The 27,270-nt window shown below is 40.5% G+C and overlaps 1 protein-coding gene across 1 annotated transcript in view; it reads right to left on the reverse strand.

The window, feature by feature from the left end:
* Window positions 1–27,270, reverse strand: part of st6galnac5a (ST6 (alpha-N-acetyl-neuraminyl-2,3-beta-galactosyl-1,3)-N-acetylgalactosaminide alpha-2,6-sialyltransferase 5a) — a 57,111-nt gene that overhangs the window by 4,495 nt on the left and 25,346 nt on the right. Inside the window, exon 4 of the mRNA XM_084056618.1 lies at window positions 196–303. Coding sequence (XP_083912744.1) covers window positions 196–303 — 108 coding nt within the window. The remainder of the gene's footprint in view (window positions 1–195; window positions 304–27,270) is intronic.

Here is a 27,270-nt window from a genome sequence, read left to right on the forward strand (position 1 = left end):
CTCCTTTGGGGTATTTTTGTCACAGTATATTTGCTCATGCATGAAGTTTGTTCTGTGCATTTACCCATCCCAACTACATTAGGAGCACTATTAATACAGTACAGTGCAATTTCTTTGTTTATTTTTTTTGCGGTCTGTCTATTCATGCAATATACGTTTTTTAAATTATGCTTGCTGATGATGACATTGTCTCACCTGCAGAAGTCGGGGGCGACCATGCCGTAGACGTTGATTCTATCGCACAGCTCTAGGGCTATGGTCATGGTGAACCAGCCTGTGCTCAACCATGAGTTGGAGACCCGCCTGCACATAGGAGAGACCAAGACAGAGAGAATTGTTGAGACAGGGGTGAGATGTGGAAAGAGGAGGTACAGTACAGTATGAAGCGAACATATAGGAAGGAGGACAGCATGGGGAGAGAGGGACAGAGATAGCAGGGCAAAGAGGAGTAGAGGAGGGGTCCAGCTATAGTAGGAGAAACCTGAGAAGCCACATTTGCCATGATTACCATTTCTTGCATAATTATTATGAAATTTGATGAAAAATCAGCAAATCCCTTGTCAGATTAATATGGGCAGAATAAAGATTTATTTAAATCCAGAGGTCGATTTTTCAGACTGCAAGATCATTCAAGTTCCCCTCACGTCTTCATTAAAATACAAATCCATCGCACATATCGACGGATACAAATGAACCCTGTCAAATAATCAAAGTCTTAATCAGAGAGAAGTCATGGTCTGCATACAGTGCAGATAGCTGGCAAATGACTTGGATTCAGCGCTTCAATGATCTATCTATTATAAGGCTGCCCGATCCTCAGGGTTTGCCAGCGAGAAGTAATGAAAGTTGGCAGAAAACGTGTAATAATGAAAAAGGAATGGAAGGTTAAGATGGGTAAAAAGCTATTCACTAACAGGGCTTGGAAACAAATTCAAAATTTTCCAGTCAGTTCGTTCCGAACAGAACCAATATTTAAACTTTTATTTTCTTTCCACTGCAACATAACGTCCCTAAACAGGTTAGGACAAAAAGTAGTAGTAGTAATGATAATAATAATAAATCATCTCTGGAGTCACATGGTAACAGTGTGGCTCCAATGTGGATCTGGGACTTCCATCATGAAATGAAAGTTGAATAAGTTAACAATCGTTTCGTGCAGGCTGCTATTAGGCCAAGGAAGAACCTCCACACATTTATTTTACATATGTTTTAGATTTTTTTAAATATTTAACGTCATCATTTTATAATGGAAGTCAATGGGTCTAGGATCTGGCTGAAACCTTGCCCAAAAAATATGTCATGTATGAAATATGAAGTTAAATGACATATTGAGTTAAATTATATGATATATGGAGTTAAATTATATGTAATTATATATCATATGTCATGTATGACATGACATGTGACATATGACATGTGACATACCATTGACAACTGACCATGCACATGAAGTCCGAGATCGACATGGGAGCCACATTATTAGACCCCATATTGTTTTTTGTTTTGTTTGTTATTTATCCTGTATAGGTTCACTGAGAACAAATGCTCTTTTTCAGCAACTTGCTGCTTCACAGTCATAGTATACACATTCATACCTGGGAGCTGCCCAGTACATCAACAATCTTACACGCATGCACGCACACATGCACGCACGCGCACACACACACACGCACACGCACACGCACACGCACACACACATCTCCTCCTGTGTTCCTCTCTCTTCTCCTCTCGTCTCCTCTACTCCACTTCACTTGATAATACTTTGTGGGTTTTGTCATGGTGTTGCTTCCATGACTGGTTTTGATTGAAAAAGAAAACAACAGGACTGCTGTTTGGAAATGTTTCGTATTCAAGGCAAATCAACAAGGAAAGGTAAAGCAGCAAGACCACACACACACACACACACACACACACACACACACACACACACACACACACACACACACACACACACACACACACACACACACACACACACACACACACACAGTGCTGTAGTAGTTGAGGTGTAACTCTGGATAATTAAGCTCTTATATACATGACACATCCTGTGACCCTCTTTAGAATACAGCAGTGTATGCTGTATGTTTGCATGCAAACTCAGCATACTACCATAAGCGTGAATGCACCGTTTGCAAGAATAAAATATATTCAAATATATCAGCCCATTTGTTTCTTAGATAAAAAAAAAATGACAACTCATTTAGATGTCCCTCCTTTGGGTTAATGTGAACAGATAATGATGGAATATCTGTGGCTTTATCACAGAGAGACAGCCTGGCTGCTGAACCGGTTCAGAGTCCTGCACTACATTCCAATCAAAATCACTTCTTTCATTATGTCAGCTTTATGTCTGACATAAAGGAAATATGTCAACGGATTTAGAGAAGCAGCCTTTAATATTCACGCCAACAACTGTACATTTTAAGACATTCTGCCATCTCATACTGAATTGGTTTCATGGGCCCTGGAGCAATAATAAATGCCCTGTCTCTCCGAAGCCCCGTCTAAACCTTCAAGTGAAATCAAGCAAATAAATACATAAATAAATATAAAGGAATGTCATCAACAGCAATTTCCGCAACAGCAGCAATATGGAACTTCATAACTCCAGTGGATCGGTCTATTGCTGTGCCTATAATCAATCACTACAAGTCACAACCACAGATTTTAGCTGCTGGTGTCCAAAGAGAACCTGGCTCTCTGGAGCCAAATAAACACACTTCATTCATTCGCAGATTGAGCTGTAGAGAAACTTGATTGAGCCCACTCATTGACTTTTCATGAATCACTTATGTATTTATTCAACAAGCCTAATAACCACATGATGACGCAGGACAACCGATAGTCTGAAAACAAACACTGTGCACCTCTGCTCTGAATCTTGTTTTGAGCGGTACAGCATGTACAGGGGCTGATATTCAGATTGTGTGTTGTATGATAGTGCGATCATCAGATTCATTGTTTTCGGAAGCAGTTAACAGAGTTTGAAGTCTGTCAGCTATAATCGGTCCAAAGGTGTCATCTTCAAAGTGTAATTATAAACACTGCAAGAATAAGACAAGTTATAGGGAAGACCAGGTGACAATGAAACAGTAAAACAAGATGAAGATCTGTATTCCAAAACAAAGAATAATCTAAACCTCATCATTTAAATGAGCCACTCTGTGCCATGCTATGAGCTTGTATATCTGCTATTTTTGAATAGCCAAAGTATAAAATAATGGTTAAAGTGGTTACACAGATGTGTTCCCGGTTTTAATGGGTTAATGTGGGACGTCCTCATGCCCGGTGCCCGTGTGTTGGTTCCCACAGCACCAGTTTACTTTACAATATACTGTAGGCAGCTGTGGCAACACTGCAGGCAGTAATGAAGGGCTAACTATAGTATATGCACATACTGTAGTGTAGACAGTGGTGGGTGCTGGCTTAAGAACAGAACATAATTTTCAAGGATAGAACCCACACACCGAGCTATATGGTTTAGACTTATTTATTATATTATATATACATATATTATATATACATCTAAAAACAGTCTAATGTAATTTAGACCAGAAAAGATTTTGACCTGTGTGGACAGAAATATAAAATATAGCAAGAACCGCAAAATAATCATCAAACAATTGTCATAAAACTGCAAATACAGCAGTGCTTCTTATCACAGTTCATTATTTTATCATGCCACAAATCTACATAAAAAATGCAGCTGTGTTTTCGTCCCCAGTAAAACGGAGAACAGCACACAGGCAGGTAGCAAAGCCTACCTCGACAAGCAAGCAGACATTCACCTTGAAGCACTGCTCAGTTCTGCTTGATGGGATGACCGATTCAGGGGAGGATTTTTCTTATAAAGCTTTTTCTCCCTCTCGTTCTCCGTTTTACTTTCTTTCTTTCAAAGCGAACAGAGTAGGGGTGATAATGTCCGGCACAAATGCTGAAATAAAGCGCCTGATGAACATTTGCATTTTGAATACTTATTCTCCTCAGAATAGGGAAGCATCGCCACTGCCCGCCTAAGGGGAGGTAGAGAATGTTCCCAGCACTTGTCCTCTGTGTCAGAGAGCGTAACGGGTTCCTGTACACATGGAGCAAATGGGAGGGCATGCTGTGTCATTTAAGGTTAGCTATTGGGTGATGCTCTTCGTCACCCCTGTGCCTGCTTGCACCTAGTGGAGGAAAGTAACTAAGTACTGTACATTTACTCAAGTGTACTTAAGTACATTATGAATTAACCACTTAAGCCCAAATGAAAATATAGTGAAAATTTCAGATTGACAAGCTCACAACGCGTCACGTTGCGATGTGAGCTTGTCGATCTGATATTTTCACTATTATTGATATTTTTTGAACATTTCTGGAAAACCTTCCAGAAACCTAAATTTAAATACAGCAATACATTGATGTTAAAAACTGAAAATACTTTGTAATCTGTACTAAGCTAAAAAAAAAAGTAAAGCAAGTACTCCAGTACATTACTCAAGTACGGTACAAATTTGACAGGGCAACTTTTCACTTGTAGTTGAGTAATTTGTCCACCACTGGTAATATGTTCCCAGGGGTTTTCATTTCTACATAGCTACCACACACGATCACTGTCATACTCCTGTTGTGTGGAACAAAGGAGCAAACATTGCTACAGTAAAGTTCTAAACACACACAGGATCAGTCAAGTCCACAATGTCCGCATTCAGTCTGATAAATAATAACAATGTATTAGAGTCTGTCACATGTCAACCCAATCTGATCCCATCACTGCCGGGAACTAGAATTGCTAGTCGTCGTTTTAATTAAAAGGACACCTGTGGTTGTCTGGAACATGTTGATTTGTTGCAATATGCAAACAAAATGTCCGTATTTTACCCCCCTCCAGGACTTTTCTAAATTGGAAAAGTTTCAAAGAAACAACATATTGACATCAAGCAATCTTTGAAGCTGGACATGGGGATCTTTTCATCTTAAAGCGTGAATAATTTCACTTATGAACCCTTACTCGTTTAATTATTTATGGACATGCTGATGAATAATGTATTGTGAAATGTCAGACTCTTGTAACTACAGTATGGCCTTCTCCACAGGAATGGAAGGCTATGGAAGGTAATAACTATGGATGTGAAGGTGAATCATTCATGTGTCCCTGATCTGTAGCTTGACAGACCAGGGGTTAGACAGGCGCTATGTTTTCACCGGAATTGTTTGTATTTAAGTTAAGATATCTCAAAATGTGTGAATGTGAATGGATGAAACTTTGTTGAAAGGTTTTTCATGGGTCAAGGAGGAACAGATTAACTTTCTTATTTTTACATAAGAACTCCTTATATGTTCACTTACACGCTTTTGAGGGATCTTAACCAGAACTGACAACTTTAAAATTGGCCTATAATTATTTAATTAACTCACCCCACTTCTGCGAGAACATACAGTGTGCTGACCTCCATATTTTGGGAATCACCTTATAGGGTGAGTTTGAAAATAAATAAATATTTCAGATTGTATGCACCAGGCCTGGAATTTCAACATTTTGGCCTTTTGTGTTGTACATTATTTGGGGGCACAAAGGACTAATAACCAAAGCAGGGAGGTCATCAAATAAATCAATGATTTTAAGTCCACAGAAATAATGAATTTAATAAAAAACAATAGCAATACAAAACAACAATAAATAAATAAAATCCATACATAGTATAACTATGAGTAAAACATTATGATAATAAAAAAGCAGTTTTATTATTTATTGGTATTTACAAATTACTAGTATTTGTAAAAATTACTGAGTCAAAAGTTGAGGAGGATAAGAATCTCAACAGTGGTCTCTAAAAACACATTAACAGGGAAGAGTTAGACGAGAGAATGGTACAATCAGCTAGGGTAATGCGGGTGGGGCATCAAGGCCACTCAGGGCAGAAGGCCAACCTGAGGGGCCACGGCGGCCATGGCCTTCATGCCCTCCATGAATATATTATTTTGTAAGGAAGGAATATGGTTAATACAATCTGCAGCTATCTTTAAGAAGAACAGTGCTAAGTCTGGACCAGCAGGTTTTTTTATTTTATTTTTATTTTTAACTTGCCTAAGGCATAATTCACATACAGAAAATTGAGAGAAATTGAAAGGTTGATCTACAGTACGAATGCCATTTTGATCCTCATCACAAACCGTGGTGTTTACAGATGCAGAGATGGAGACGGAATCAAACAGTGAGCCACAGTACACAAAATGCTCATTAAAACAATTCCAACATTGTAGATCTATAATGCCAGTGTCTGTGGCAATGCAAGGAGATAACTCATTATAGTTTCTACCGGCAGATAAATATTTGATAGCTTTCTAGCATTTCCTAGGATTGTTTAAATTGCCTATGGTAACTGAAAGATAATACTATTTTGAGCTTTTGATTTGCCATGTGCAGCAATTTCTTAGTTGCCTAAAAAAAAATCCCTGAGTACATTTTGCTTAGAAAACTGCAAGAAAGCCATTGCTAGCATGGCTAGAAAAAGATCTCCACCAGGTCAGGTAAGTTATTGTGGGCCAGCAAAAAAAAGCAGACGGACGGATGGACGGGCGGACGGACAGGGGGCAAACCATAGTCTTGGCCACGCCTTCGGCCTGACGGAGACAATTATTACAAAAAGGGGCATGACTGTGGACGTGGCTTATCACAAAAAGCCCCGTAAATCTTTAAGGAATAGTTGGTCATGCGACAAGAAAGAATTGAGTATCTTTTCACAACTAATGGCAATTTTGGAATGTCTCCAACGGCTGTACAATTTAGTATTTTAAAACTTAATTAAATGTTATGTTTTGTTGTAAAAATATGAAATGGCAGTGTTCATGGAACCATAACAAGTTGCCTCCATGGCAGAGGTCTGAGACCTACTGATTGTATTTTCTTACTTATTTCATCATGTGCATCTAGTGAGAACACACTCTTGTTTGAACATGTTTACCTTTCATGGCTTTCAATGGGTAAGCACTTGTAATGCAGAGGGTCTCAATGACTGTCGCAGGCATCAAAACAGACTTCCATTACTGTTTCTCTAGGCACTAGACCACGCCACCTGCTCAGCTTTATTCCACCAAAACAATACAACTATTGGCCTATAAAAGTGCTGTTTAACCATAAGAACAGTTGCATAGCAACAAGGTAGGCCAGTCAAAACTAACACAATAAAGAAGAAGAAAGAAGAAACCTAAATCAAAATCTAGTTTGTTTTAAAGGACCACCGGAGGCTCATTCGAGCTTAGTAATTGTGTACAGTGGTTTCTGAGGGACACATGTTTCTCATTGCTCCTGTGATCAAAATGGTTGGATGTTATTTTCGCACACACTTAATTACCGTTACTGAAACACTTGATAATGGGCCGCTACAGAATTACAGTGCTCTAGTGCTCATCGCTGATAGCACGTAGTCTTTATTACCAGGGTCTTCTCATACCGCCTTCCAAATCTCCAAAGTAAATAGGATCCATTTTAGTGTTGAGATCAAAGTGTTATTGTTTGGAGGCCTGGTAAAGAGAGGTAGCACATCCTGCATACAAATATTTCATCAATTATATATTTTTAACTTTAAATAATTGTTGCATTTGCATCTCATACATTTCCCTTGTGTGTTGTGCACTTGCATTGTGCATATCCTCCTGTCTGAGTTTAGTCCTACAAAAGATGTTCTCATAACTGCCGCTCATACAGAGGTAAATTAAATACATTTGACTTGTTTGCAAAACATTACATTTTCTCAACTATGACGGCTGAACCTTAACCAGTGCTTTGGTCCATGGTCTCGCTAGAAGCAGTCTTTTGAGAAGTATTTAAAGAGGTGGTGCCATGGTTTTGCACTTTTTCTGTTTTTCATGTGTCTATGAGGTTGATAGAACTTCATTAAGCCCCCTGGTGGTGTTTTTATGGTGTTTTATGTCTTCTCTGACTATTTTGAGTTTCTACCTGGAGGCTGAAACCTTGAGGGTCAAACGTGCCAATAGAAAAACAGCACTTTAGTGACATAGTAAAAACATACCCTCCCCCTCATTATCATACCACAACAGGTGTGGGCATGAGGAGGAGGAGGAGGGACTAGGACAGGTGGGTGGTGCTAAGGTGGTGGAGGAGGTGCTAAGGTGAGAACCAGGTATACTTAATGAACTATTAAAGTTAAATAAAAAATACAATAGTGTGCTTAGGCTAGATAATTTGCGATTATCTAAATATTGTCAGTTTGTTCCAGTTTGTTCACTGTCCACAGGTCCTACCTGTATTGCTGCAGTCTAATTATAAAGATGCTGAAAACTGTCTGTTTAAAATGATAGAATAGATTAACTTCCACCACAGTAATGTTTCACCACTGTGAGTGAACAATCTCAAATGTTCAGCAAAATCCAACCTCCATTGACTTCCTGTATGGAAACTTAAGTTTTAAAAAGTTAAATATTTCAAAATGTATAAACCTGGGGATGTATAAATCTGGGATTTACTTCCTTTGCCTACTGGCAGCGTGCACAACCAATTTGGCGCTGAGCGGTTTATGAGATTAGCCATAGACACACACACACACACACACACACACACACACACACACACACACACACACACACACACACACACACACACACACACACACACACACACACACACACACACACACACACACACACACACACACACACACACACACACACACACACACACACACACACACACATTTCATGCACAGACAAACAGACCCTGGCCTGGCCATGTACAGTGCCACGCCATAAATGAAAACCTGCCCACAGGGGCACCCTGGTGGCTCTAGGCTCCCTTTATTTGAAACGGTTGAAACATAGCTCAATCTGATAGCACCGCTATCTAATAAAACTAGAAAACAAAATTCATAAATATACTTTTTGCTGCAGTAGGGCCTAGAACTGTGACTGATGAGATACACTGACAAGAGGAGGTTCTGTATCACACATCACTGAAGCACAGCCCTTGCTTTGTTATAAACAACAGCTGATCACAGGCTGAGATTCTGCAGGATGCATGTCAAAGTTATTCGCCAAATCCTCTCCCCAGTAATTTCCCCTGTGACGTCTTTCTTTGGCTGAAGTCAGATTCAATCTTCACTAACATCCCTGAGTGAAGACTCTGACATAGCAGTGTATTCATTAAGCATTAATGGCCACTAGGGTGAGAACTTGACTCTCTAAATTACACTCCTCCAACTTCTCATAACTCAACAAGAAACTGATTAATTATTTATTTATTTATTTATTTATTTATTTATTTATTTATTGTCTCCGCCAGGCCGAAAGGCATGGCGAGAGAGTATGTTTTTCCCCCTGTTCGTCCATCCGTCCCTCCGTGTGTCCGTGTGTCCTGTCCGTGTGTTACCAGCTAATCTCCGGCACCGTTGGCCCGGTCGCTGCGAAACTGTGTACACCCACTCCCTGGATGCCAATTCAGAACCTCTGCCATTTTTCACATGGGCCTGTCATAGCGCCACCAGGAGATCGATTTGTGCAAATCCCATTTTTTCCCATTACACCTACAGCTTTTAACAAAACGTCATGCAAATCGGTACAAAGTATCTCTATAGTCTGGCTGATAGATGGGGTAGTGGTCTAAAGGTCGGACTCTCAGCATAGAGGTTCCATGTTTAAATCCCTGTTGTCCCATACTTCAAAGTTGTAGTAGTTTGAAATTTTCAAGGCCAAAATACAAAAAAGCAAGTCAAAACCACAAAGAGATCTGTCAAGTGAGTGGCTGAGAGATGGGGTAGTGGTCTAAAGGTTGGACTCTGAACACAGGTCTTCCATGTTCAAGTCCCAGTCACCCCATATTTCAATGTTGTAGCACACCTGCCAAGAGCCGAAAGGTGCGTTGGCGCAGTGGTGCGGTGCGCTTGACCAGTTGCCTTTGCTACAGACAGTTTGCAGGTTCAAGTCCCTTGCCAACGTACACGGAGGACCATCAGGGGGACTGCGTCCCTCCCCTGTTTGCTGATAGTTAAAGGTGGGGGGTTATAACTGAAAGAACTCTTCCCAGCTTAGGTTTTACTAATTAATTAGTATTAGCTTTATCAGCTAATTAAAGCAGACACACAGGGTTATTGTAATTTAAAGGTGTCGGCAATACTTTGACACCCTTTCTCCCTGGATCCATTTATTGCGGCCATGTTTCCTTTCTTGCTTATTACGGGGCCAGAGCTCAGCTCTGGACCTGTTTTGTTATTGGCAGTATTCTGTCACTTCTTCTTCTGCCACTTTTCGCAGTTCTGGCTGAACCGTGCTGTCGCTTTTTACGAAACTCGGCCATATGGTAGATGGTCATGAAAAACTATCAAGAAATAATTCTCACACTCATTCGTCAAAAGGTGGCGCTATAGCACTCAATTGAAAATGCCAACTTTGAACAGCTACAACTCATGCCCTGTTTGACCTACAGTCATGAAACTTGGATACACATATGCGTCTCCTCATGCTGAACAACTTTCACCCTCTGACTTTTGACCTCTGACCTTTAGATCTCCCACCATTTTGAATTATATGAAAAACAGTCATTGGCTCCTAACTTCTGCATTTTTTCACTTATGGAAAATCCGCTCCCATCATTATGTCGGCAGAGGTCCAAAGTTCATGTGTAAAGAATTTCGTGCAAATTGCTCAAAAATCCCAGGATTCCATAGATTTTAACTATTGCAGTTTTATGAAAATTATTCATCTGCCCCTAACACATACATGCAGACTCACATTTCTTTGAAACTTTGCAGAAAGGTTGAGGGTCATTCCAAATATCATTGAAACCAATCCTACTCCAATTGGCCAAAGGGGGGCGCTATAGCATTTTTTGAAAATGCAAACTTTAAACAGGCATAAGTCATGCCTTTAAATGTCCATTGCTGCATTGACAATGCATTGTCGGTAAAATTCGGTAAAATTTATTTTACCGAAACGAAAGTTAAATCCGAAAAAATCACTAAGTGTGGAGGCCAAAATCGTCCCCCCAAAAACCTGTTAGGAGTACGTTTCAGGCAATTTAGAGTTGATTGGTAATTTTCGTTTCGGTGAAATTTTACCGAAACGAAAATTACCAATCAACTCTAAAGTGCCTGAAACGTACTCCTAACAATCACACTTAGTGATTTTTTCGGATTTAACTTTCGTTTCGGTAGTGACAAACTTTCGTTTCGGTAGTGACACAATGGTGAAAAAATAAATGTATTTGTCTTGTTTGTTGTTCAAGTCAAAGCACCAGGGAGGCTGAATTTCTTGGCCAACAGTTAGCTCAATGGGTTGAGACGCAGTATTCATGCTCCAGAGGCCATGAGTTCAAATCCCACTGGTGTCCTTACTGTGATGCTTCCCTTTGCAGACTAACTTCTAGAAAAACAAGTTAAAACCACCAGGAAACCTGTAACTCTCAGCCAACAGCTTAGCTCAACTGGTAGAGCGTCTGTCCAATAACATGACTTGACTTGAGTGGGTTCGATTCCCACTCGAGTTAAGTGTCCCCGGTAATTTGGGGCACCGGATAAATTGACTGATATCCTTAGTGATGCTTCCCTTTGCAGACTAGCTTCTAGAAAAACAAGTTAAAACCACCAGGAAACCTGTAACTCTCAGCCAACATTATAGCTCGACTGGTAGAGCGTCTGTCCAATAACATGACTTGACTTGACTTGAGTGGGTTCGATTCCCACTCGAGTCAAGTGTCCCCGGTGACTTGGAGCACCGGATAAATTGACTGATATCCTTAGTGATGCTTCCCTTTGCAGACTAACTTCTAGAAAAACAAGTTAAAACCACCAGGAAACCTGTAACTCTCAGCCAACAGCATAGCTCAACTGGTAGAGCGTCTGTCCAATAACATGACTTGACTTGACTTGAGTGGGTTCGATTCCCACTCGAGTCAAGTGTCCCCGGTAACTTGGGGCAACGGATAAATTGACTGATATCCTTAGTGATGCTTCCCTTTGTAGACTAACTTCTAGAAAACAAGTTAAAACCACCAGGAAACCTATAACTCTCAGCCAACAGCATAGCTCGACTGGTAGAGCGTCTGTCCAATAACATGACTTGACTTGAACTTGAGTGGGTTCGATTCCCACTCGAGTCAAGTGTCCTGAGAGTTACAGGTTTCCTGGTGGTTTTAACTTGTTTTTCTAGAAGTTAGTCTGCAAAGGGAAGCATCACTAAGGATATCAGTCAATTTATCTGTTGCCCCAAGTTACCGGGGACACTTGACTCGAGTGGGAATCGAACCCACTCAAGTCAAGTCAAGTCAAGTTATTGGACAGACGCTCTACCAGTTGAGCTATGCTGTTGGCTGAGAGTTACAGGTTTCCTGGTGGTTTTAACTTGTTTTTCTAGAAGTTAGTCTGCAAAGGGAAGCATCACTAAAGATATCAGTCAATTTATCCGTTGCCCCAAGTTACCGGGGACACTTGACTCGAGTGGGAATCGAACCCACTCAAGTCAAGTCAAGTCATGTTATTGGACAGACGCTCTACCAGTTGAGCTATGCTGTTGGCCGAGAGTTACAGGTTTCCTGGTGGTTTTAACTTGTTTTTCTAGAAGTTAGTCTGCAAAGGGAAGCATCACTAAGGATATCAGTCAATTTATCCGGTGCCCCAGGTCACCGGGGACACTTGACTCGAGTGGGAATCGAACCCACTCAAGTCAAGTCAAGTCAAGTTATTGGACAGACGCTCTACCAGTTGAGCTATGCTACTGGCTGAGAGTTACAGGTTTCCTGGTGGTTTAAACTTGTTTTTGTAGAAGTTAGTCTGCAAAGGGAAGCATCACTAAGGATATCAGTCAATTTATCCGTTGCCCCAAGTTACCGGGGACACTTGACTCGAGTGGGAATCGAACCCACTCAAGTCAAGTCAATTCATGTTATTGGACAGACGCTCTACCAGTTGAGCTATGCTGTTGGCTGAGAGTTACAGGTTTCCTGGTGGTTTTAACTTGTTTTTCTAGAAGTTAGTCTGCAAAGGGAAGCATCACTAAGGATATCAGTCAATTTATCCGTTGCCCCAAGTTACCGGGGACACTTGACTCGAGTGGGAATCGAACCCACTCAAGTCAAGTCATGTTATTGGACAGACGCTCAACTAGTTGAGCTATAATGTTGGCTGAGAGTTACAGGTTTCCTGGTGGTTTTAACTTGTTTTTCTAGAAGTTAGTCTGCAAAGGGAAGCATCACTAAGGATATCAGTCAATTTATCCGTTGCCCCAAGTTACCGGGGACACTTGACTCGAGTGGGAATCGAACCCACTCAAGTCATGTTATTGGACAGACGCTCTACCAGTTGAGCTAAGCTGTTGGCTGAGAGTTACAGGTTTCCTGGTGGTTTTAACTTGTTTTTCTAGAAGTTAGTCTGCAAAGGGAAGCATCACAGTAAGGACACCAGTGGGATTTGAACTCATGGCCTCTGGAGCATGAATACTGCGTCTCAACCCATTGAGCTAACTGTTGGCCAAGAAATTCAGCCTTCCTGGTGCTTTGACTTGAACAACAAACAAGACAAATACATTTATTTTTTCACCATTGTGTCACTACCGAAACGAAAGTTTGTCACTACCGAAACGAAAGTTAAATCCGAAAAAATCACTAAGTGTGATTGTTAGGAGTACGTTTCAGGCAATTTAGAGTTGATTGGTAATTCTCGTTTCGGTAATTTTACCGAAACGAGAATTACCAATCAACTCTAAATTGCCTGAAACGTACTCCTAACAGGTTTTTGGGGGGACGATTTTGGCATCCACACTAAGTGATTTTTTTCGGATTTAACTTTCGTTTCGGTAAAATAAATTTTACCGAAACGGAAATTACCAATCAACTCTAAATTGCCTGAAACGTACTCCTAGGTTTTTGGGGGGACGATTTTGGCCTCCACAATTTGTGATTTTTTCGGATTTAACTTTCGTTTCGGTAGTGACAAACTTTCGTTTCGGTAGTGACACAATGGTGAAAAAATAAATTTACTAAGTCCAGAGCTCGATGAATGTTAGGGACCAAAAAAAGTCACTACAAAGTACTACCAATCAACTCTAAATTGCCTGAAACGTACTCCTAACAGGTTTTTGGGGGGACGATTTTGGCCTCCACACTTAGTGATTTTTTCGGATTTAACTTTCGTTTCGGTAAAATAAATTTACTAAGTCCAGAGCTCGATGAATGTTAGGGACCAAAAAAAGTCACTACAAAGTACTACCAATCAACTCTAAATTGCCTGAAACGTACTCCTAACAGGTTTTTGGGGGGACGATTTTGGCCTCCACACTTAGTGATTTTTTCGGATTTAACTTTCGTTTCGGTAAAATACATTTTACCTAAACGAAAATTACCAATCAACTCTAAATTGCCTGAAACGTACTCCTAACAGGTTTTTGGGGGGACGATTTTGGCCTCCACACTTAGTGATTTTTTCGGATTTAACTTTCGTTTCGGAGTGACCAACTTTCGTTTCGGTAGTGACACAATGGTGAAATGTACTAAGTCCAGAGCTCGATGAACGTTAGGGACCCAAAAAATCGTCACTACAAAGTACTACTAATCAACTCTAAATTGCCTGAAACGTACTCCCAACAGGTTTTTGGGGGGAAGATTTTGGCCTCCACACTTAGTGATTTTTTTGGATTTAACTTTCGTTTCGGTAAAATAAATTTTACCGAAACGAAACATTTTCCTGATTTTTTTGGGTAGGCTAGAAAATTGGAAAAATGGCAAAGACATTCTTTGATTTTTATTCTGGGATGAAAGATTTGAAAAAAAATAATATTTTGAGCTTTTCTCAGTGTCAGTCCCAAATCAAAAGATGCCAAAATACTAAGCAGAATATCAGAAAAATTGAGCATTTTCCTGATATTTTGGTGGGATAGAAAATTGAAAAAATGAAGCAATACGATACGATACGATACGATACGATACGATACAACTTTATTGTCAGCTTTCACCGAAATTTGCTTTGTGTCCATGACGTCACCGTTCAAGATACAGGACATACACAATACATTACACAAAGTACATTACAGGACATACATCACAGAAGCAGACAGAAACAAGCAATGTTTTATTTAGGTTCTGAAACGAAAATCAGTAAGATAGACTTGAGAAGTGAATTCGAATTGAATCTCAGATTATACTAAAATACCTTCACAGGCCTATGGGATTTTAGTATAATCTGAGCTTCAAATTGGCAGTGAATATTTGAAAAATTGAGCAATATATAATTTGGGGTCTGAAAGGAAAATCAGTAAAATAATTGTTTAAAAAGTGAATTGGAATAGAATGTGAGATTATACTAAGATCCCCTGACCCATGTCCACAGTAAGGGGGAATTTTTGAACTGTGAATGGAGTTTCTAGGTGAAAGTGTTTTTGTTGAGGTCCCAAAACCTTCCATCCGCCTCCATTATAAATCTCTGAACTTTTAAAGGAGTACAATTCTAAAGCTATGCAACATTTCAAAGATTCCTTTTCAGGCAAACATGTCCACAGTAAGATGAACATTTTAAAGTATGAATGAGGCTACTAGGTGTAAGTATGTGGTTGCAAGCCTGCCTTTAAATATCCATTGCCGCATCGACAATGAATGGGGCGCTTAAAGTTAAATATCTCCAAAACTACAAATGATTAAAAAAAACAAAGATCTCAAGCATGGATGTCCACAGTAAGGTGGCATTTTTGAACTGTGAATGGAGTTTCTAGGTGAAAGTGTTTTTTTTAGGTCCCAAAACCTTCCATCCGCCTCCATTATAAATCTCTGAACTTTTAAAGGAGTACAATTCTAAAGCTATGCAACATTTCAAAGATTCCTTTTCAGGCAAACATGTCCATATTAGGATGAACATTTTATATATACATATAACATAAGTTTGTATGGGGTTTCTATTTTATATATGACATTTTGAATCTTTACAATCAGTTCACCTTCTTTTGGGTCTTGAGTCGAACCAATTACTCCCGCGGAGACATCAAATTTCTCTCTTGGGCCTTAAGGCCCAAAAGAGAAATTTGATGTCTCGGCGGCAGTAATTGGTTCGACTCAAGACTCTTGTGGGTCTTGAGTCTTGGGAAAGAAAAAAAAAGTGCGCCAGTTAGATTTGAGCCGGGAACCTTCTGCTTACAAGTCCTGTATCTAAACCACTGCACCACAGAGGTCCTTCCCTGTTCTGTTGACTTTGTGTTTTTTTTTCTGAAAGATTATTTAAAGGTAAAAGCCCCAGGTAAAAGTTAGAAAGATGTCCTCGCGGGATTTGAACTCAGGACCTTCAGTATGCAAGGCCTGAATCTTAACCACTGCTCCACCATGGTACATACTTTCTATGGTCTCTTACACGCTCTTCATTAAAAGATCAGATAAAGGTGCAAGAGTTGGGTATTGGTTGGAAACATGTCCTGGTTGAATTTGAACCGGTAACCTTCTGGTTGCAAGTCCTGTATCTAAACCACTGCACCACAGAGGTTCTGACTTGTTCTGTTAACTAAGCCTGGCAAAGTTTGTACCCTTTTCCCTTTAAATATCCATTGCCATTGACAATGCATTAGGCGCTTAAAGTTAAATATCTCAAAAACTACAAATCATTTTAAAGTAAAACATCTCAAGGATGCATGTCCACAGTAAGGGGGGATTTTTGAACTGTGAATGGAGTTTCTAGGTGAAAGTGTTTTTTTGAGGTCCCAAAACCTTCCATCCGCCTCCATTATAAATCTCTGAACTTTTAAAGGAGTACAATTCTAAAACTATGCAACATTTCAAAGATTCCTTTTCAGGCAAACATGTCCACAGTAAGATGAACATTTTAAAGTATGAATGAGGCTACTAGGCGTAAGTATGCGGTTGTAAGCCTGCCTTTAAATATCCATTGCCGAATCGACAATGCATGGGGCTCTTAAAGTTAAATCTCTCCAAAACTACAAAGGATTAAAAAAAAAAAAAAAATCTCAAGCATGCATGTCCACAGTAAGGGCGCGCTCCCACCGCACTTTTATTTTACCTCTGGGGCAGAATCTGCCAATGCTTTGTCAATGCAAATGCGTGGATTCACGCAAGAGCAGATTTTTCCGCTTATCGCGCAGACCTTGCGTTTATCCGCTCTACACGAAGAAGCATAAAACTGCTGGAGGCAGGAGCTGATTTTCCCCCTCTGTCCAATCGGGTGAGTCGAAGGCGGACCGTCCCAAGACTCAGAAAGCAACATGGTGCTCTCAGTGGACCAACTGGTTGTAGCTGTTGCATCTCACCCAGTACTTTATGATTTGTGCACTTGGGGTTCGCACATTCAGATTTAAAATATAAAGTGCTTACCCCATGGCCACGGATTTTACAATCATGTACGGGCTCTCATAAGTACCCGTATCTTCCGTATTGTTCAATAAAAAGCATTTTAATCCGATTGGTGGCCATTTTATAATGTACCAGCAGTGCAATACACCTCTTAACCGCTAGGGTCGCGCAGTTGAAAGCATACGGAGAGAATGACCACTGATTGGATTAAAATGCTTTTTATTGAACAATACGGAAGATACGGATACTTATGAGGGTCCGTACATGATTGTAACATCCGTGGCCATGGGGTAAGTACTTTATATTTTAAATCTGAATGTGTATGTAGATGTACGAACCCCAAGTGTGAAAGTGCAATGACATTTTTTTTGTCTAGTGGCTAGTGTCTAGTGGCGGTGCGGGCTACGGGGACGGTCTTGAATGTGAGTGACAGTGCGTCACAGCGTTTTTCTAGAATCCGCTGGCTGCAAAAAACTGTGGCCGCGCACAACCTACGTTTAACAGCGGCCAGCCAACTTTTGGTGAGAGCGCGCCCTTGTGGAATTTTTGAACTGTGAATGGAGTTTCTAGGTGAAAGCGTTTTTTTGAGGTCCCAAAACCTTCCATCCGCCTCCATTATAAATCTCTGAACTTTTAAAGGAGTACAATTCTAAAGCTATGCAACATTTCAAAGATTCCTTTTCAGGCAAACATGTCCATATTAGGATGAACATTTTAAAGTTTGAATGGGGTTTCTATTCTATATATGGCATTTTGAATCTTTACAGTCAGTTCACCTTCTTTTGGGTCTTGAGTCGAACAATTACTCCCGCGGAGACATCAAATTTCTCTTTTGGGCCTTGAGTCCCAAGACTCAAGGCCCAAAAGAGAAATTTGATGTCTGATGATGAAAATCACTACCGAAACGAAAGTTGGTCACTACCGAAACGAAAGTTAAATCCGAAAAAATCACTAAGTGTGGAGGCCAAAATCGTCCCCCCAAAAACCTGTTAGGAGTACGTTTCAGGCAATTTAGAGTTGATTGGTAGTACTTTGTAGTGACGATTTTTTTGGTCCCTAACGTTCATCGAGCTCTGGACTTAGTACATTTCACCATTAGTGCAGGAGATAACCAAAACAATCGTTCAGTTTGTGATACAAGCATGAAATTTGGTACACATATAGCCAAAGGCATTACAAAAATAATTGGAGATGGAGCCATCGAGAATTTTCAACATGGCGCCCATGGCAGCCATTTTTCAAAATGGACGCCAGAAACAACTCTTTTCATATGACTTAGGGACATACTATGATATTTTAGACATATTTACCATATATTAGTACTTGGTAAATGTCTGTTGGATAATTGAAAAGTTGTCATTTAATATTCAAGATGGCCGCCATTTTTTAAGATGGCAGCTATCATTTGTGTGACTGTCTGATATGGATGATCTTGGTGTCTAATGAGTCATTATTTATGATGCAGAAATCAAATTTGAAACATTGGAATTGGCCAGAAGCTTCCTTCTACCTCAAAACTGGATGGACAACTGTTTCTTTCATGATAGCAGCCACATTGGCCAAAATAAAATGTATAATTGCGTGAAAATAGATCTATTATACATTAAAAAAAAATCGTTGAACCAATAAACAAAAAAAAATCCTCATATTTGCAAGAACAGAACCATCCAATGAATGGATAAGTAATAGAGTGGATGTTGAAGCACAGCCAGGGCACACTGGCAACACCACTGCTGTGAAACTCAGCATGGGGTTCAGTGCCAGCTAAATACACTCCTCTTAAAATTGCTTTATTTCCTGTAATAGCGTTTGAAGCTTGGTGCAGCCGGAGAGGAGAAAACATCCCACAATTTCAGTACTGGTCTATTGTTCTTGAGCTGGAGCTTCTCGTGCTAGTATATGTGCGGTCATTGCGAGAGGCATCTTTCTCCATGTACCTTGATGCACTAACAGAACTAGCCCAATGGTTTCATGCAATGGATCATACCCATTATGCAAGATGGATTCCAGTTCACCTGAGAGACATGGCCGAACTGCCAAGGACACACCCGAGCATAGATGAAGCATTCAGAGAAGGCAAGTTCACGGTCCAGAAGACCAATAATGTGTTTTCCTCAATGGCTATTGACCAGGCCCATGAGCAGATGAATGCCTGCATTAAAGGAGATGGTGGTGCTGTTGGCCTCACTGACAACCCTTCTGCACTATTGTGATGGATGGTAGCAGGACCAGAAGTTGCCCGATCCATACAGGAATTTGAGATTGGTTCCAAAAAATCAGATAGCACACGTCACCATGAGCAAACAACAAGTGCTCAGATCTCATTCATCAAAGATGTACGCTCTTTGGTCAGTGCAATGGAACATTTTGGAAATCCATTTGAAGAGGAAAGTAAGGACTTGATTGTTCTCCATTCCAAGGAACTTGCTGGACCTTCTGCAGCTGAGGTAGTCAGAAAGGTAAAGCAGAAAGGAGAGCAACAATTTGAAGCTTTCACTAAAGAACGCCTTGTTGAGAGAACCAAATCATTGGATGACACCATACCAAAAAACAAGCTGCTGGTGTTCGGTACATCAACCAGGAGAGTATCCAAACCGAAACAGAAATTGGTTTCTCTCAAACAGGATCTGGCGCTCTTTTCAAGATTATTCATTGCTTGCCAAACCAGGGATGGAAACTTAGATGAGTTCTTTCGACACGAGAACCAATCATGTCCACCAGCCCTGTCTGATGGGGGAGGTCTCCGACTAGGACTGAAGAGTGATCTGCTTTCATGCCTGGAACAAGTTCACAGTGCATACTCGGACAGTCCAAAGGTTACCTGTACCATTGTAGATGGGGCAGCCATCATCCAGATGCTGAAACCAAGTTCAGTGAAAACCTTCAATGATTATGCCCATGTCATCTTCATTCCATATCTGACCAGAAAATTTGAAAGAGTGTCCAGGCTTGATCTGGTGTGGGACCGCTACTTGTCTGATTCTCTGAAATCTGCTACAAGAGCAAAGCGTGGGACTGGGATCCAGAGACGTGTGGTAGGTGATGCAGCCATTCCCAGGAACTGGCAAAACTTTCTTAGAGTTGACAGCAATAAGACTGAGTTGTTTGCCTTTCTCTCAAATGCTTTGCTCGGATCGTTACTGCAGGAGGACAAGCAGCTTGTCATCACTAGTGACATAGAAGTCCTTAGCAAGCCACCACTCCCAGATAGGTCTTCAATATCTCCTTGTACGCATGAGGAAGCCGATAGTCGCATGTTATTACACGTAGCCCATGCAGCAAGAAATGGCCATCATAAAATCATGATTCAAACAGTTGATACTGATGTTGTGGTGCTAGCTGTGGCAGTGGCTCAGACTCTACAACCAGAAAATGAGCTTTGGTTGGCTTTCGGAACTGGAAAGAGTTTCCGATACTTAGCAGCCCATGAAATTGCAGCAGGGCTAGGGCCTGAGAAAGCATGTGCACTCCCATTGTTCCATGCATTGACGGGTTGTGATACTGTGTCAAGCTTTGTTGGCCACGGGAAAAAGACTGCATGGGCTGTATGGGCTGTGCTTCCTGAGCTTACACATGCTCTGTTGAAAGTTTCCTCAGCCCCAACTGAGATACCTCAAGAGGTAATGGCCACAATTGAGAGGTTTGTTATTCTTCTCTATGACCGAACCAGCACATGTACAGAAATAAATAAGGCAAGGAGGAAGTTGTTTGCAAAGAAGCACAACCCAGAATCAATCCCACCGACCAAGGCTGCCCTGGAAGAGCATGTCAAAAGAGCTGTACTCCAAGGAAGCCACGTGTGGGGTCAGGTGCTGGTGTCAACACCAGAACTACCTTCACCGTGCAAATGGGGTTGGTCAAAGACATCAGAGGGAGACTATGAGCCCTTCTGGACATGCCTACCAGATGCAGGCAAGTCAAGTCATGTACTTGTCTCTTGTCAATGTAAGAAGGGTTGTGTTGGGAAGTGCAAGTGCAAAAAAGCTCAGTTAGAGTGCACTGCCCTCTGTTTCTGTGAAGGCGAGTGTGAATAGTCTTCCTTGTGAATGGTTAGACCCAAGGTTTGGCCTCACTTATTGTAAGATATAACAAATCAGCTTAGAAATTCTACAGTTATTCAAATTCTGCAGAAAAAATGTATAATTTGACACAGAGATCATCCATATCTAACCAGGCTGGAAAAAATGGCGGCCATTTTGAATTGTTGATGAATTATCCCAAAAATACATTACCAAGCACATGTGGTCAATTAATTCAACACATTTTGTCTACAGTGTCATATTATATCCATCACTCATTAGAAAACAGTTGTTTCTGGCGTCCATTTTGAAAAATGGCTGCCATGGGCGCCATGTTGAAAATTCTCGATGGCTCCATCTCCAATTATTTTTGTAATGCCTTTGGCTATATGTGTACCAAATTTCATGCTTGTATCACAAACTGAACGATTCTTATACATTTTATAGCTAAACAGCTGGACTACATTGTGTCACTAACGAAACGAAAGTTGGTCACTACCGAAACGAAAGTTAAATCCGAAAAAATCACTAAGTGTGTAGGCCAAAATCGTCCCCCCAAAAACCTGTTAGGAGTACGTTTCAGGCAATTTAGAGTTGATTGGTAGTACTTTGTAGTGACGATTTTTTTGGTCCCTAACATTCATCGAGCTCTGGACTTAGTACATTTCACCATTGTGTCACTACCGAAACGAAGGTTGGTCACTACCGAAACAAAGTTAAATCCGAAAAAATTACTAAGTGTGGAGGCCAAAATCGTCCCCCCAAAAACCTGTTAGGAGTACGTTTCAGGCAATTTAGAGTTGATAAGTAGTACTTTGTAGTGACGATTTTTTTGGTCCCTAACATTCATCGAGCTCTGGACTTAGTACATTTCACCATTGTGTCACTACCGAAACGAAAGTTGGTCACTACCGAAACGAAAGTTAAATCCGAAAAAATCACTAAGTGTGGAGGCCAAAATCGTCCCCCCAAAAACCTGTTAGGAGTACGTTTCAGGCAATTTAGAGTTGATTGGTAGTACTTTGTAGTGACGATTTTTTGGTCCCTAACATTCATCGAGCTCTGGACTTAGTACATTTCACCATTGTGTCACTACCGAAACGAAAGTTGGTCACTACCGAAACGAAAGTTGAATCCGAAAAAATTACTAAGTGTGGAGGCCAAAATCGTCCCCCCAAAAACCTGTTAGGAGTACGTTTCAGGCAATTTAGAGTTGATTGGTAGTACTTTGTAGTGACGATTTTTTTGGTCCCTAACATTCATCGAGCTCTGGACTTAGTACATTTCACCATTGTGTCACTACCGAAACGAAAGTTGGTCACTACCGAAACGAAAGTTAAATCCGAAAAAATCACTAAGTGTGGAGGCCAAAATCGTCTCTGTGACACAATTGTGAAATGTACTAAGTCCAGAGCTCGATGAACGTTAGGGACCAAAAAAATCGTCACTACAAAGTACTACCAATCAACTCTAAATTGCCTTAAACGTACTCCTAACAGGTTTTTGGGGGGACGATTTTGGCCTCCACAATTAGTGATTTTTTCGGATTTAACTTTCGTTTCGGTAGTGACAAACCTTCGTTTCGGTAGTGACACAATGGTGAAAAAATAAATGTACTAAGTCCAGAGCTCGATGAATGTTAGGGACCAAAAAAAGTCACTACAAAGTACTACCAATCAACGCTAAATTGCCTGAAACGTACTCCTAACAGGTTTTTGGGGGGACGATTTTGGCCTCCACACTTAGTGATTTTTTCGGATTTAACTTTCGTTTCGGTAAAATAAATGTACTAAGTCCAGAGCTCGATGAATGTTAGGGACCAAAAAAAGTCACTACAAAGTACTACCAATCAACTCTAAATTGCCTGAAACGTACTCCTAACAGGTTTTTGGGGGGACGATTTTGGCCTCCAAACTTAGTGATTTTTTCGGATTTAACTGAAGTTTCGGTAGTGACAAACTTTCGTTTCGGTAGTGACACAATGGTGAAAAAATAAATTTACTAAGTCCAGAGCTCGATGAATGTTAGGGACCAAAAAAAGTCAGAACAAAGTACTACCAATCAACTCTAAATTGCCTGAAACGTACTCCTAACAGGTTTTTTGGGGGACGATTTTGGCCTCCACACTTAGTGATTTTTTCGGATTTAACTTTCGTTTCGAAACGAAAATTACCAATCAACTCTAAATTGCCTGAAACGTACTCCTAACAGGTTTTTTGGGGGACGATTTTGGCCTCCACACTTAGTGATTTTTTCGGATTTAACTTTCGTTTCGGTAAAATAAATTCACTAAGTCCAGAGCTCGATGAATGTTAGGGACCAAAATAAGTCACTACAAAGTACTACCAATCAACTCTAAATTGCCTGAAGCGTACTCCTAACAGGTTTTTGGGGGGACGATTTTGGCCTCCACACTTAGTGATTTTTTCGGATTTAACTTTCGCTTCGGTAGTGACAAACTTTCGTTTCGGTAGTGACACAATGGTGAAAAAATAAATTTACTAAGTCCAGAGCTCGATGAATGTTAGGGACAAAAAAATGTCACTACAAAGTACTACCAATCAACTCTAAATTGCCTGAAACGTACTCCTAACAGGTTTTTGGGGGGACGATTTTGGCCTCCACACTTAGTGATTTTTTCGGATCTAACTTTCGTTTCGAAACGAAAATTACCAATCAACTCTAAATTGCCTGAAACGTACTCCTAACAGGTTTTTGGGGGGACGATTTTGGCCTCCACACTTAGTGATTTTTTCGGATTTAACTTTCGTTTCGGTAAAATAAATTTTACCGAAACGAAAATTACCAATCAACTCTAAATTGCCTGAAACGTACTCCTAACAGGTTTTTGGGGGGACGATTTTGGCCTCCACACTTAGTGATTTTTTCGGATTTAACTTTCGTTTCGGTAGTGACAAACTTTCGTTTCGGTAGTGACCTAATGGTGAAAAAATAAATTTACTAAGTCCAGAGCTCGATGAATGTTAGGGACCAAAAATAAAAGTCACTACAAAGTACTGCCAATCAACTCTAAATTGCCTGAAACGTACTACTAACAGGTTTTTGGGGGGACGGTTTTGGCCTCCACATTTAGTGATTTTTTCGGATTTAACTTTCGTTTCGGTAGTGACACAATGGTGAAAAAATAAATGTACTAAGTCCAGAGCTCGATGAATGTTAGGGACCAAAAAAAGTCACTACAAAGTACTACCAATCAACGCTAAATTGCCTGAAACGTACTCCTAACAGGTTTTTGGGGGGACGATTTTGGCCTCCACACTTAGTGATTTTTTCGGATTTAACTTTCGTTTCGGTAAAATAAATGTACTAAGTCCAGAGCTCGATGAATGTTAGGGACCAAAAAAAGTCACTACAAAGTACTACCAATCAACTCTAAATTGCCTGAAACGTACTCCTAACAGGTTTTTGGGGGGACGATTTTGGCCTCCACACTTAGTGATTTTTTCGGATTTAACTTTCGTTTCGGTAGTGACAAACTTTCGTTTCGGTAGTGACACAATGGTGAACAAATACATTTACTAAGTCCAGAGCTCGATGAATGTTAGGGACCAAAAAAAGTCAGAACAAAGTACTACCAATCAACTCTAAATTGCCTGAAACGTACTCCTAACAGGTTTTTGGGGGGACGATTTTGGCCTCCACACTTAGTGATTTTTTCGGATTTAACTTTCGTTTCGGTAAAATAATTTTTACCGAAACTAAAATTACCAATCAACTCTAAATTGCCTGAAACGTACTCCTAACAGGTTTTTGGGGGGACGATTTTGGCCTCCACACTTAGTGATTTTTTCGGATTTAACTTTCGTTTCGATAAAATAAATTTTACCGAAATTTTACCGCTATAAAAGGCATTTTTCACATCTGCCTTTTATAGCGCCACCAGGAGGCTGACTTATGTAAAACACATTTTTGGACATTACTCCTTCAGATTGTATCCAAATCTCACTCAAATCGGTACACATGATCTCTAGTCGTAGTCATGTGATCACGATGGATCTGTTAGATTTTTTAATATTCCATCCTGATTGGCTAAGATTGACATCTAAAGCTTGCAGGAGTGGCCCGTTTTCAACAAAATTCCGCAAATCATCGCCGGGTCCGATTGCGGTGAAAGTTTGCTCACACATTTGCAGTACAATAAGGAAGAAATGCCACCCTTCCACATTGCCCTGTTATAGCGCCACCAGCAGGTCTAATTTAACAAAACACATTTTTTGAACAAAATGCCTCAAATCATGATTGCAGCATACAATTGCCATCAAAGGTCTAAGAACAAATGCCACACTTTTCACATTATAGCGCCACCAGGAGGCCACGATAACCTACCTGACCTGGCGGAGACCTGTGCTCCGAGGAGCACTTTTTCTAGTTTATTTATTTATTTATGCTGAACCAGAGACTCTTCAGAAATTCTTCTGTTAGAAATGTAATGTAATAAAAGTGCCCTTACCCCGTGGCTATCATCTATCAACTGGAAAGCAAAATCTGGCATAATATTACCAAGCGTGATGTACTGAAAGAGCCAAAGGGCTGCCATGTGAATATGGTCAATGAATACAATTGTTTAGCTTACTTCAGCTATGCATCTTATAGAGGAAACATTATATACAATGGTGTCCGTGTGTTCTAGCTTTCAATACATGGACTTGAGTACATAGTACATAATCATACATAGTACATAGTCATGTTCACTAAAAACTATAGCTGCGACTGCATTCATTTAGAGTAGAGTGGGTAGTCTCCTCTCATTTTAACCACTTGAACCCTCTAGACCTACTAAAACGGACCTGAGTTGGCTCTCTTCTTGGACTGCTTTTTTCTGCCTACACCCAATCTTTTTGCCAAAAATAGCCGATCTACAAGCTCACAAGCTCACACTTGTGAGCCTGTAGATCGGATGAAACACCACAATTGTGGGCTTGCTCCGGCGGACTTCAATGTCTGCAAATTCCGCAATGGGCTAATTCCACTACAGCCCATGAGGTAGAGGGACATGAGCATTGTAATTGGCTAGTAGGAAGTGGGACACTTCATCCATATTCTGCAGGGAAGATTGCTCTGTGATTATCATTTCACAAAAATGACGTGAGTTGTCCTTGAACGATTTGGAAACTATTCGGGAATTGAGGTCCTTGGCCTGCTGGCGGTACGCACAAGAAATCTGATGCTGACCGGGCAAGTAGTTTACGAGATTGGATGTGGACAGACAGATTGACTCGCACAAACACACACACACACACACACACACACACACTCATATTTTGTATTTCTGTGCTCCTACCTGTACTGTACCTATCTTGTGTTTCTTGCTAACTGCTGTTGCTGCTATGACACCTGGATCTCCCCACAGGGATCAATGAAGAGACATACAGACAGGGGTGAATGCATTATCTCTGCCAGGCGGAGATAACCAGAGGGGGTAGAAGTGGATGAGGAAACATGGCCCTAATCACTATGTTATCACTGGGCATGAAATAACCTGCCTGAACCAAAGCTTATGAATAAAAAAATAAATAAACTCCTCACAGACACATTGTGATCCCTGAATATCAGAATCATTTTATTCACCAAGCACAATAAATATGCAGGAATCTTTCTCGCGGGCCTATTCCTGTACGTACGTTCATTGCACACAGAAATCAATTCATTCACCAACTAAAAGAGAATGCACAAGTGTACACTGCAGGGACAGTGCACCGTATATTTATTGTCCCCGGACAGTGGTGGACAGTAACAAAGTACATTTATTTGAGTACTGTACTGTACCATTGTTTGAGTATCTATACTTTATTTGAGCATTTGTTTGCATATTTATGACTTTCACTCCACTACATTTCTTTTTTTCTTTTCTTTTCTTTTTTCCCCCTTTCCTCCCCAATTTAGTCATCATGCCAATTGATTCCTCCAGTGCTGTCACTGCTGTTGTTTCCTACTGACTCACCTGCCAGTGAGGAGCCTCCA

This window comes from Gymnoscopelus microlampas, assembly GCF_963454915.1.
Source record: "Gymnoscopelus microlampas genome assembly, chromosome: 5".
NCBI lineage: Eukaryota > Metazoa > Chordata > Actinopteri > Myctophiformes > Myctophidae > Gymnoscopelus > Gymnoscopelus microlampas.